This window comes from Sebastes umbrosus, chromosome 8, assembly GCF_015220745.1.
Source record: "Sebastes umbrosus isolate fSebUmb1 chromosome 8, fSebUmb1.pri, whole genome shotgun sequence".
NCBI classification, from domain to species: Eukaryota; Metazoa; Chordata; class Actinopteri; order Perciformes; family Sebastidae; genus Sebastes; species Sebastes umbrosus.
Window position 1 is genome coordinate 16,441,082 of NC_051276.1, and position 12,740 is coordinate 16,453,821.

At 38.6% G+C, this 12,740-nt stretch overlaps 1 protein-coding gene across 1 annotated transcript; it reads right to left on the minus strand.

Annotated features, from left to right (window-relative positions):
* Nucleotides 1-993: 993 nt before the first annotated feature.
* Nucleotides 994-11,806, minus strand: myo1ha (myosin IHa). The gene is made up of 31 exons (XM_037778291.1): nucleotides 11,675-11,806; nucleotides 11,484-11,599; nucleotides 11,196-11,394; nucleotides 11,025-11,105; nucleotides 10,366-10,545; nucleotides 10,173-10,271; nucleotides 9,977-10,093; nucleotides 8,684-8,755; nucleotides 8,453-8,572; nucleotides 8,303-8,370; nucleotides 8,076-8,181; nucleotides 7,887-7,967; nucleotides 7,710-7,801; nucleotides 7,312-7,406; nucleotides 7,159-7,205; nucleotides 6,643-6,723; nucleotides 5,172-5,277; nucleotides 4,968-5,085; nucleotides 4,732-4,845; nucleotides 4,573-4,649; nucleotides 4,425-4,493; nucleotides 4,257-4,341; nucleotides 4,014-4,176; nucleotides 3,850-3,933; nucleotides 3,674-3,767; nucleotides 3,542-3,597; nucleotides 3,323-3,458; nucleotides 3,166-3,236; nucleotides 1,704-1,801; nucleotides 1,520-1,619; nucleotides 994-1,403 (listed from the first exon to the last, which is right to left on the minus strand). Exons 1-31 carry the CDS (start codon nucleotides 11,795-11,797, stop codon nucleotides 1,377-1,379), a joined length of 3,075 nt encoding a protein of 1,024 aa, XP_037634219.1. The 5' UTR covers nucleotides 11,798-11,806; the 3' UTR covers nucleotides 994-1,376.
* Between the last annotated feature and the right edge of the window lie 934 nt (nucleotides 11,807-12,740).

The following is a 12,740-nucleotide window of genomic DNA, read 5'->3' on the forward strand; positions in this document are numbered from 1 at the left end:
TATCAGAACAATGAACACTTGAACATACATCAGCGAGATAAGAGCTACCTAAAATGACGGAAAACATCTTTGGGAAAAATTATTTTAACGTGTACTTTTACTTTTTAGTTTGGCTCAAGTCCCATCCGCTAACATGTAGGAGGCGGGCTTTATGACAGCCAGCCACCAGGGGGCGATCGAGATGTTTTGGCTTCACTTTTGGGGAGCTGCCATGTCGTCCATCTTTATATACAGTCTATGGTGAAAAGAAAGAATAGAGTATTGTCGGTATAATCTGTTATTTGAGGTCCTAACTACATTACATCCAGGAGAACAAGAATGATATCATGTAAGCAGCTGAAGATTAATGTACATAATGTTCGCTTCTCCTTCTGACGGGTCCACTGTAAGATCACCAGTGGATTAACCAGGTGTTGTACACAATGGGACCACATGGTGGCACTATTTTACTCTTAGAAGATGTTACCAAGGCTATTTTGTAGCCTGCATAATAGCAATTAAAGCAATTTTGAATTTTATTAATTTTTGATACAGTTAAGATATCACAGGTGGGTGGAGCATTTCACTGTAGTGCTTCTGCCATATTTAGTTTTAACATTTATGCATTTTCCCTTCACTCCACTAAATGATCATTATTATTTTCAGTGGAGGGAACTCGAGCTGTGACCTGAGGTGTTAAATGTACCGGGGTGATTGAATGATGGATGCTGAGGTTGAAGTGAATGACCGTAACTGGAGATCTCCCTGGCAGGAAGGGAATCCTGTCTACACGCTTCTAACAGGGAGAGAAATTAGACCTGTCCTTCATCGCCACATTTGTCAGAGAATGTACCGTTTGCACTCGATAGGTTTTAATTGAAATATGTCTAACAATCAAACAGTACTTGTAGGTCTGTTGTACAGAAGTGAACATATATGTATGTTTTATATTTATACATACTTTATCACAAATAAATTTCTACAAACATTCTTTAGTTCTTTTGTTTTTAATTTGCATATTCAGTGAACATACAAAAGTATCATACATATGGCTCCATTTTGAGAATTTTACATATCTTTGAAGCACTTCATGAGTAATGTGTTTGTACATTAAAATAGTTTTGTAGATTTAAGTGGTTGATTTACAGTCTAATGTCCAAATGTGACATTTAGTGCTCAAAACAGCAGCGACAAACCCTTTCTTAAACACAGATTGGTGTTAAAATATTAAAAATGATGGATGAGAAACGTGTTGCTGTACAACAAAGCGAGCTCATCCTGGGTTTCTAAAGTGCTTCTGCTCAGGTGTGCTTCCTGTAGACATGCTGATCTCCCCTCGGGGGTCTCCTGATGAAATATGCAGGGGCTTCTTATGTGTCTTCTCAACCCCACACACGTTACCGCGTCCTCGCCCGAGTGGCAACCTGCAGTGTGCAGTGACAAACAGCCTGATTCATGTTGTATCCCTTTGTCTGCAGAATTATGTTAGAGCAGAGCATCAAATAACACACTCTTCATCATAACAGCACTCATCTCTCACCACCATGAGGTGTCCGTTCTTGGCCTTGTACACCATGGGTTCCTGTCCGGTGGTGAAGTCCACCGCACTCTCTTTACCAGCCTGGATTTCAATCTTGATGCTGAGAGTCGATACACACAAGTGTTTTAGATCGAAGCACATATCACGTCTAATCTCTTTGATTCTTTCTTAAACACCCACTCACCTGCCCTGAACCACTTTGATTGCATTCTGTTTGTTAGCAATGACACCGAGTTTGGTCAGAAACTCAAACAGGTGGTCACACTGCATCACAAGGTCCCCCTGAAACCATCACAAAATGATACACAATCGGATGATTGGGACCTATATTACAAAATGACATTTTGTTTGTGGATTTAACAAACATTAACTATGTTAATGTATGATTCAGCTATTTACTCAGCATCATTTTCCTTTGTGAGGAATGCTTCCTTTCAATAATGTTCGGTAGAGCAGGACTATTCAATTATTAAAAGGGCCAGATTTGAAAAACGGTGAAGTGCCAAGGGACCAGACATTTACATTTCCTCTCTGATCTGCAAAACTAGGAATTTAAATGTGAAAACAATACACCTTTTTAATCTAGATTATTGTTTTAATAAACACAATGTTACATTTAACATCTTTTTTATTCAGTTTGGCTCATAAATTCCCTCTGTTTAAACAGCCTGGGTTGAAACTTTTTACCAAAATATGCATTTCTGTGCTTAACAAGACACAACTAAGGTATGGGCTAATTAGCTCTTCAAATAATCTATGTAAACACCCATAGACTTGGTGTTAGCAGGTTATTTAAATAAATACACAATGATATTGCTTTTAACAGTCCGTAACAGTGCCAATAGCATGAGTGGTAATGTTGATGAACGTGAATAAACTCTCTTATTGGAAGTATAATAATAATTATTATTATTTTTACATACATTTTTCATATCTATAAATGATCAAAGAGCCGGAAAAGAAGTTGCCTTTTTAAATGCCTGATTAAAATCTGTATTCTTAATTAAATTTGTGAATCAATTTATTTATTTCTCTTTTTAAACTGCATTTTCAAATAGAATTTTAAATTCCATTATTTATTTATGAATGGTATTTTTAAATGATGTACTTATTGACTGTTTTATGTGTACTGTTTTTGTAAATCCCTTTTTAATTTGAACTATTTACTGATGGATTAATATTTCATTTGTAAATTCTTTGCATACTTCTTCTTTTTATTGCCCATTAAAATGTCAAATAATGAAATAGTCATTTTGTCCAATTATTCATAGATTAATAAATTCATTTGTAAACACATTTATTAATGCCTATTTTTATTGTACAATGAGTTATTAATCAATTAAATGCTGTATTACTATTTACGTGACTCTTGTGGTCCTCCATAGAGGTTTGAGGCTGTTAAAGGACCTGATTCGGTGCACGGGCCACCAATTGAATAGGCCTGTAGTAGAATAAAGCTGCTTTAACACTGAAGAAAGTGCTCTCTTTATCTCTGTTAATTACTCAAAACAGAACATCAAAAACTTTTATAAAAGGTTTGATTTAGTCCACCATATCTGATCATTTCCATTTACACTATAATAAAAACATTCCCTGTGAAAAAGAGGCAGTTCTTCCGACAAGCATGTTATAGTACATCCACATACCTTCTGTTTAGGGTCCTCACATGTTATGTGGAATACAATGATGCCATCAGTCAAGTTACTGACTGAAATACCTGCAATGAGTAAATTACAGCCACTTTTAGCCCAATATGAAAACCCTAATAGTGAAACATACAGTATATTATCACGTTATCTTCACCTTTGAGAGAGGTGTACAGCACTCTCTGTTTGACCTTGGCCTCCTCTATCACATAGGCAGCTGTCTGGGTGAGGATGAGCTGTCGAGGCCTCGGTTTGAAACCATTCCTGTCGTATTTAATCACCGGGACGCTGTACTGCAGAAAAACACACACAACACAGTGAGTTGTGTTTGATGCGAGGCTGTATATCCTCTGAGTGTATAATGACATTTTATTACCTTAATGTGCTCATTGCGAATCATCTGGAGAACCCTCATGTTTATGTCTTGTTCACCTAGAGATATTAAATGACGTTAAAATGATCAAAAGAAAGAAAAAAAAAGCATTGTGTGAACGTATCCACTGCTTACTGATTCTGGTGTCCACAAAAGGCTGAGCGACACTCTGTGGATAACTGTCCTTTTTGCCCTTGAAGATGGAGCTGGTGAGAACCTTCAGTTGAAGCTGAAGGGACAAAAATATAAAGTTGATCACTACAAAAAGAATATATGATGATGCAGTCTTATATAATATACTTATGTGTTACCTGAGCTTTTTTCTGGGGTGTGATTCCTCTCACGTACTTCCGCACCATCAAACGGTAGTGAAGCGTACGCAGGATCTCTGATGTCTGACAAGAGCAAAAACATGCTCAGAGTCAAAATCAAAGCTTGTATGTAATCGGTTTCACAATGAAGTTAATTGTTGTACCTCTTTCAGCACAGCTGGTGGAGTTTGCCAGGTGGTTTTATCCAAAACTGTCTTTGGCAGGGTGCCTTTGAGCCTGTTCAAGTAATTTTGTCTCACAAAAGCCAGGAACTCCGAGTTATCTGTGTTTTTTGCTTGCCCTCTGGTCATGTAACCTTTGATGAATCTAAAATCAATGGTGAAATATTGTATCAGTGAAAATGTGACAGTAAGCTTGTGAGGATAATGTTTCATCTTCTCTCTTACTTCTTGATGACTTTTACAGCCCAGGCTCTCTTCTCTCTCTCCTTCCTCGCCTGCACTCCTCTCCAGCACGTTTCAATCTTAGTGGCTGAGGATATAAAAATATATATATAATAGAGAGTGTGTAATCCTCATTTACTCACATAAAACATCACACATTGTGGCATTTACCAGCTTCTTTCTGTTTTTTGAATTCCCCCTTTGCTCTGTATCCTCTGTATTTGGCCTGGAGCCGCGTCGCTGCAAATTCAGAGCACAATGTTAAATCACTGTGCAGCCAGTGATGACACAACATTAATCACAGTAGATTTGCACTCACCCAATTCATGTTTGCATTTCTCATAAGCATCCTCTGTGGCAAAAAGTGTCCTCGGATGACGGATGAATATTTTGGTACTATAATAAAAGGAAAATAGTTTTTTGGTTACTCCCTTAAAGTGTGTTCGCTCTGCTGTATTTTGGGAGCCTAAATCCTCACCGTCCCATTTTGTACTCATCTGGCAAGTAGCCCAGATGTTGAACAAGCACTTCCACCCCATCAGCAGGCATCCCTCTCCAGTGAGGCCAGGTGGCCGGGCACAGGGGTTTATATCTGCAAGATGCAGCAAACAACCCACTCAGCATGTTTTAAATGCACTGGAGAGTAACTTCTTAAACTGAGTGGTTTCATTTAAAAATCAAGCATAGGGTCTAAAGCTCTGTGGTCCTTCATACCTCTTTAAGAAGACCTCATATTTGCGTCTGTATGCAAAACCGGCTCGTCTGACTCGGAGGTGCTCCATCAGGCCCAGGTACTTCACCTGGTGCCTGATCAATGCTTCGTCAAACTGACCTGCGTATGTATGAGAGAGACAAGAATCAAATAATCTCCATCCTGTTAACAAAATAGCTTCATGAACTTTCTATTAGATCAAGTACCTGGCTCCTTGGACTCATTGGATTTCAGACAGCGTATGTACCAGGCCTCTTTAGCCATGAGGATCTCTGTCAGCTTCAGCAGGCTGCTCTTAAACTGGGTCGCCACCTACAGACACAACATGAGGGTCGTAATCCCCAACAGTTCATCTGTCACATACATGTGGCTTAATGGTGACACAGTCAGACTGCCTTTGTCTCAGTGGTCACTCTATCTGCACCTCTTACTCATTTATTTCTTTATACATTGTGCATGTTTTTTCTCTATTAAGGCGAGACAACCCAGGCAAAAACATCGCTGTTCGTGCACTGGTCAATTTTGAGATTTTGGGCTATTTTGCTTCCATAACAGAGTAGTGGAAAGAAAACATCCAAAATATACATTTAGGTGTTTATTTTACTACTTAGTCTATTTGCCAAAAGTTAGCATTAGATAATGCCTCATTTGCATATTTAAACATAACATTTTAGTTTCATGGTGATATCTGTTAAATGTTTTATCCTATGCCCCTGTAGTTTCTTGCAAAATGTATAGAATTTTACAGTCCATATCGTTAAAGGCTGTTTTCTCAGACTCTGATCCAGAAACCTCCACTTCAGTAGCAGCTTACATGAAACAACTTCCCTGTTTCATTCCTATCTATATTCTGAAGGTTTTTGCAGAGGGGTTTGTTCATATATCATTCATATCCTGATTTATAGAATATAATACAAATGTATTACTAAAAACATGGCAAAAATAGTTGTTTTCTTTATGGCTGAGATATTCAAAATTTCCTCCACAAAAAGCTTAGACTCTAATGTGTCAACAAAATGAAACAAAACTTTTGAATCTGGCTTTATCCAATGTTTAGATTTCTCTTCTGGAAATGTATGCAAATTAGCAAAAAATTCAGAAAACTTGTAATACAAAAAATAATTTTCTTAATGTAAGTAATCAACTGGAGGAAGTTTCATGGTGATATCTGTTTCATTAATTATTAATTAATTAATTAATTAATCTATTTATTATTATTATTATTATTATTATTATTATTATTATTATTATTATTATTTTACCCTATTCTCCTGTAGTGTCTCTCATTAAAAATAAGCATTGCAAAAATTGTGTATCTCATATGTTTGTATCGGCTCATTTCTTTATTACATTATGTGTGATTTATGTGGATAGTAAATTTGGTAATGGGATAATGTGTGCTGGCTTGTATTATGTGATCTCTTGTGTGTGGAGCTGTCATATGTATGTATCTTATAGGTCGAAATGTTGTATCAATAAAAAATATTTTGGGTGCTTGCAATTTTCAGTGCACAAAAAAACTCTCTGTTTCCAATCTAGATAATGTTGAGAAAATTAATGCTTTTATATGACTTGTAACTCTGAGCTACAGCACAGTACTGTTGATAATATATAACATCAGCTTCATCAGTGATACAGCTGAAAGGATGTGGAGGGTCCAACATGGCGAGCACTTACTGTTTTTGGTCTTCGCCTGCTGTCTGGATCCATCGTGGAGAAGCACTCTCTGACTATGGCATTTTTAGACTGACAAATCAGCTGTGAGAAGTTGGGATAATAACAAACACAGATTATAACACACCAATTTGCCATAATGTGTGATAACTTAAAAACACTGTTTGCCAACCAATCTTGTATTAATTACAGCAGTGGAAACTAAAGATGAATAGATGTTTTTTCACACTTGTCAAACACAAGTATAACTAGTAACTCTGCTGCATTGCAATAACTACTGGAACAGAGGCGTCATTAATGTGATTAGGTCCACCGGTGCAGTTATGACAAGTCAAAATATCTGCTGTGAAAAAGGTCTATGGATATGATTCATTCTGGAACAATGACGACATAAAACTGCATTTATTGGAAACCAAGTTTCTACATTATTGATAACAATTAAGGTACTAATTAAAAGACTTCCCTACATAATGCCACTCCTTGCCTCACATAGTATAAAATGTTAATTTGCACACTTACATCTTTTATGTTTTTATATAAAAGGTCGTTATTTTTGTCCAGGAAACCTAGAATATCACAAAAAAAAGAAAAAAGAAAAAGGCTTTTAGTCAGTTTAACATAAAAAGGTTTACATGTTTGAGTAACAGGGCCTGACATTGTGGTTTCTTTTACCCACAACGCAGTAGGTGACCTCCCCGGCATAATGCAAGAGACGGAAATCTCCCCTCTCCAGAGTCTTACGTGTCATTTTGTCAGCCAGTTTGTGCCTGCAGTCAAAGAGGTGGAGAGAGACAGAGGGATGGAGAGCGAGAGGCTTTACAGACCAATCCTAATCCTCCGTCTCTATCGGCTCGCTGTCGGCTCACTCACGAGAGAAACAGTCAGCAGAACGTTTGATGAATGGAGTTAGTGTTGAGGAGAAGCTTTGAGTTACACAATATTGTTTAGATGGGGTTCGTATTTAATTAAAACAAATGTTTAATAACCAAATGTGCAACTCCTAAACACAGATCACGTAAACTTCCCTACTGTAGGTGTGTGTGCTGTTTTAAGGTTAGGTTTCAACTCACGTGACAAAGTGAGGGTGATTTCCCATCTTTTCTTCCAGTCTCTCCAGGAAGGTGAGATCTGTGGCTTCTCCTGGCCTGAGACACTCCTCATCCTGCAGGATTATCATCAACACACCATATTGCATCAGCTTCAGTGCTGTTCATTCGATAAACCATTCTATTCCAGTATATACACACCAGTATTGATATGATCCCTATGTGTTTCTCCTCAACCAGGTCACAGATGATCTTGTTGTTGAAGAATTGAACTGGCTCCCACTGGGGGGAAAAAAATCATAAAATCAGATGAATGGAAATCTATTCAACACCAGTCAGTGGAAACTCTATCTATACTAGTCATTGATTAATTTCCCCTCCCAGGTTTACCTCAATATCTTCTGCTTCATATTCTTCCTGCTCAGCCTTGAGTGTTAGCTGGATGAAAAGCTGCTGCAGCTTCTCGTTGCAGTAGTTTATACAGAACTGCTCGAAACTGAGGAAATGGGTCATGACAAACAGCTCAAGCTCAGTAAGAAATCATCGTTACAGAATCAATACATTTGCAGTTTCCCATGCAAATTTCAGCTGTTAGACTATGAAAGATGTCTGCCTACCTGTTCACATAGAAAACCTCAAATCCATATATGTCCAAAAGCCCTATTACATTCTTCCTTGAAGGGTCCTGGGAGAAAAAAGTATTAAATCAGTAAATACTCATCCTCACTGTTGGTATTTTGTCCTTTGTCACCCACTCTTCTTGTCACCTTGTTTTCCATGGACTCGTTGATCCGGTTGACCAGCCAGGTGAAGGTCTGCCCATAGATGGCTTTGGCCAGGGCATCTCTGGCATAGATGGCATGATCGATTGTGAACGGGCTAAGGACCTTTACCGTGAGACAAAATCATAGCTAAGTTTCAAACACTACAGGGAAAGTTTAAATAGAAAAACAACCTTATCATGAATAAAATCAAAGGACATTTTAACGTGTGTGCACCTGATCTTTATAGGCTTCAATCTTCCTGTAGGTCAGTCCCTCTTGGAGACTGTGAGCATCAACTCCTAGTAGCTGCAAGGAAAAATTACATTAAAGGGGACATATCATGCTCATTTTCATACTTGCGTTTTGGGTTTCTACTAGAACCGTGGTTCCCAACCTGGGGTCCGGGCCCCTCTTAGGGGGCGCCAAAGATCACAGGGGGTGCGTCAGGATTTGTCTGCTCTGAGGTTGTCAAAATTTGATTTGTTCATATTTAACTAAAATCATAATAACACACTTACTGGATAATTTATACAAAAGTCTGGAAATAAATCTATTTAGAAAGATATATTTTTTGCTACTTAGTCGCAAAAGCGAATGAAATATTCAGTTTCAATTCATATTTGTTGGCGTTGAGACTGTCAAAAACAACATTTTCACTGCAGTCAAAAACCTATTTGTTCTCCTTCTTGACACGCCTGTATTAACTGGGTGGTCTAGCAGCAATCTAACAACACCCTCATTTGCATTTATTTAATCACAATACCAAAAAAACTATTTCGGCTCCAAAGCTATGATAGTAAATTAATGAATTAACTCTGTTCATTACTTTATTCATGTTGACAAAACTTATAAGTTCTATTCATTAAAGAAAGATGATTTAATAAAAAAGACTAATTTGAATCATACTGAATCATCTTATTCAAATTGAGGATTTTTTTCGAGGATTAGTAATCTTTTTAAGGGTGATGACGTCGTGGATGAGCTCAGCTTTTCTTAAACACAAGTAGGGGGGGCTTTAAGGAAAATAGGTTGGGAACCACTGTACTAGAACATGTTTACATGCTTTACTGTTCAAAAAACACCCTATTTTTCTCTTATTGTGTCTGAATATACCTGTATTCACCCTCTGTCTGAAACGCTCCGTCTTTAGCGCCTGTCTCTTTAAGCCCGCCTCTCGAAAAAGCCCAGTCTGCTCTGATTGGTTCACGAGAAAAATATGGTGCACCTTTGCAAAGGTAGTTCACAAGTTGTGGGCGATATATTCTAATGAGCCCGCTGTGACATAGGAAGGGGAGCTAAATCTGAATGGCTTGTTGAATCACATGTTTTCTGATCCAGACAGCCCACTAAAAAAGTAAAACTAATTTCCCAGTTTGCGGGTTGGTAGACACTCCAGATACACAAGTGTGTGTGCACAAGCATGGCAAAAGTGAGTTTTTCCTGATAGGTCCCCTTTAAGTGAGTTTAATCTTTGACTGTTTGTAATAATCCTGGATATCTAAAGCCTTTTTATTTCTTTTTTCTTACATTTGAGACCCAGCGCAGCTCTGCATTGTTGTTGTTCAGGAGGGCATGACCTTTACTGTCGGAGTCAAACTGAACATTCCCCAAGTGGAGAACGCTGGCAACGGTCCCAAACAAGTGCTGCACAGAATAGAAATTTGTAAGTCAATGCAACACCAGCAGGGAAGAGTGAGCTGTTTAAATCAGCAATCCAACTTACATTAGTGTTAATCTCATCAATGTTGATGATCTGAAGTGCATTTTTGACTGTTTTCCAGTCGTTTCTGTCATTAATGGAAGACACAATGGCACACTCTCCCTGTCAGGAACAACAAACATAGCAACACACTGTGTGAGTTTAGTATTGTCTTATGAATCTAGTTTATTAAAACAGGCTCACCAAATATACATACTTGGGTCAGATAGTTGTAATGCTGACAGTCTCTCTCCAGGCCCAGCTGGTGCAGTAGGTCATCCTCTCCTCCCTCCACTAGCTGGTAGAAGATGTGGAAGTTTCTCTCGCCGTGGTTCTGATGCACGACTCTCGACTTCTCCAGCAGGTAGTTCAGGATATGGCCTCCGACAGCATCCCCCTATAGGCATCATGATCAGCTCTACAATTTGCAGGAAAAACATAGCCTATAGTCCAGTGGACTGGTTTTAAAAATCCTCTTAGGATAAAGTATCTTCTCCTGGAAAGCTATTTTTCAGTATTATGAATTAACTTTTTTTCTGTAATCTAAAATGTTTCTGGATGAACAAATTGATTCTTGACTTCTAAAAGGTGCCCTTTCATTGCTTTTAAGGCTTCTAATTTATTTACAGTTAAACTGAGCATTTAAACAAAGCCATTTTTATTGCTCAAATTAGTTTAATTAGACATTTTTATTTTACATATTTCAACCACCCCAAGTTACCATACATACTGTAAATATACCTTGAGTACTTTTCCCCCCTAATTTTTAAATGATAATAGGTTGCATGAGAAACTTCCTGATTTTTTCTTTCTTAATTAAATTGTATTAATGTATTTATTAAAAGTGCTTCTTTGACTCTCTCCCTTGGTTCTTACCTGGCTGTCAAACTGAATATCCATATACTTCCCGAACCGACTTGAGTTGTCATTTTTCAGTGTTTTGGCATTGCCGAAAGCCTGTGGGGAAACACACCATACCATATAGAATAATAAATGTGAGCACAACCTGCTGTCATTACAATGATACATCACTAGTAACCGGCAGACCTCGAGGACAGGGTTGGACATGAGCATTTTGTCCCTGACGGTGTTCAGCAGGGTGGTGCTCGGACAGCTGACAGCGTAATACTGCAGGATCTTCTTGGAGGCCTCCGTCTTCCCTGCTCCGCTCTCTCCAGAGATGAGGATGAAGTGATTGTTGAACTCTGTCTGCATGGTGTGGTAGGCGTTGTCTGCCAGGGCGTAGCTGTATAGGGATGCAGAGCAATTGAAATATTTCACAGATGAACTTAAAAACACAAATATTTATAGTTGTCATATACAGATTATACTCACATGTGTGGTGGAAGCTCAAAGAAGTTGACACCCATGTAGAGATCCATCTGTTTGTTACTGTAGATGTCCAGCTCTTTGTAGGGATTCACAGACACTAGCAATGTGCCAATGTAGGTCTAAAAGAATCAGTTAAAATTATCAGATTAAGATGTGCACACATTTCTTCACAGCAGGCCCTTTCCAAGACTTACATAAATGAGATCTTTGCTGAAGCGTTTCTTGAGGTTGCTGAGGAAGGCCGCCTCTGTGGTTTCATCCAGGAGAACAAAATCCTGGATTCCTACCCGGTCCCTGGCGGTCAGGGCGCCCTCCATGTCCAACTGACCCTGTGCAACAAGTTGTATCAACCATAAGGCAGCCAAATGCACAACCTAAGAGCAGTGGGAATAACTTTTAAAATGTACTGCATGGTGTTTAGCATGATACACTGAGGATTTCTCTATCTCTAAAACATATTACACATTCAGTACTTCACAGTACTTAATTAACAACTTAGTCTCTTAATTCATTCTAAACTTTACAGGAACTCTGCCAAAGTAACAATAACAAGTGTAACACATTTTACATGCATAACAATGATGTTCAAAATTCTCAGCCATGTATTTTGACAAATGCGGCTGGATGAATGCATGTTTGTATAAATGGCTCCATGGGGGAGGACGGAGCAGAAAAAAGCACCAGAAAAAGCACAAACATGGTCCCTGTTAGTTCTATTGAAATAAGAGGTCTAGAGGTCCTATGTGTCTTTGAAGCAAAGCTCTGTGATTGTGCAGACGAACAGACAGAAGCTAATGATCGCTACACAGCACACAGGGACCTTGGCTGGCAGCCCACAGCTCACTGGAGCTGACACACACCAACCAAACACAGCACACTGTGCAAATGGAGTCGGGGGAGCCCAAAACAGCGGCACATTTAAGAGGCATAGTGGGAAAAATTCCACCAATCTGTTTTGCATTCTCAGCACCAACACTCAGACCAAAGGTTTTCACAGCTTTTGTTGGTTTTGTATTTTTTTCTCTCTCCCCTTTGGAAGCAGAAGTCCTTTGATTCTCAACTCTCTCTGTAAAAACATTAAAAAAGATAATCCATTGGATCTAATTGACACAAAGCCCTCCGTCCCCCCCTCCTCCCCCTGCCTCTATCCTCCGCCCATGGCCCTCATTTCTTCTGAGAAAGGCCAAGTGTTTTTGTCCTGTAAATACCACGGAGCAGAGACAAAAAAGACGTCTTTAAAATGCAGTCTACAATCCATTA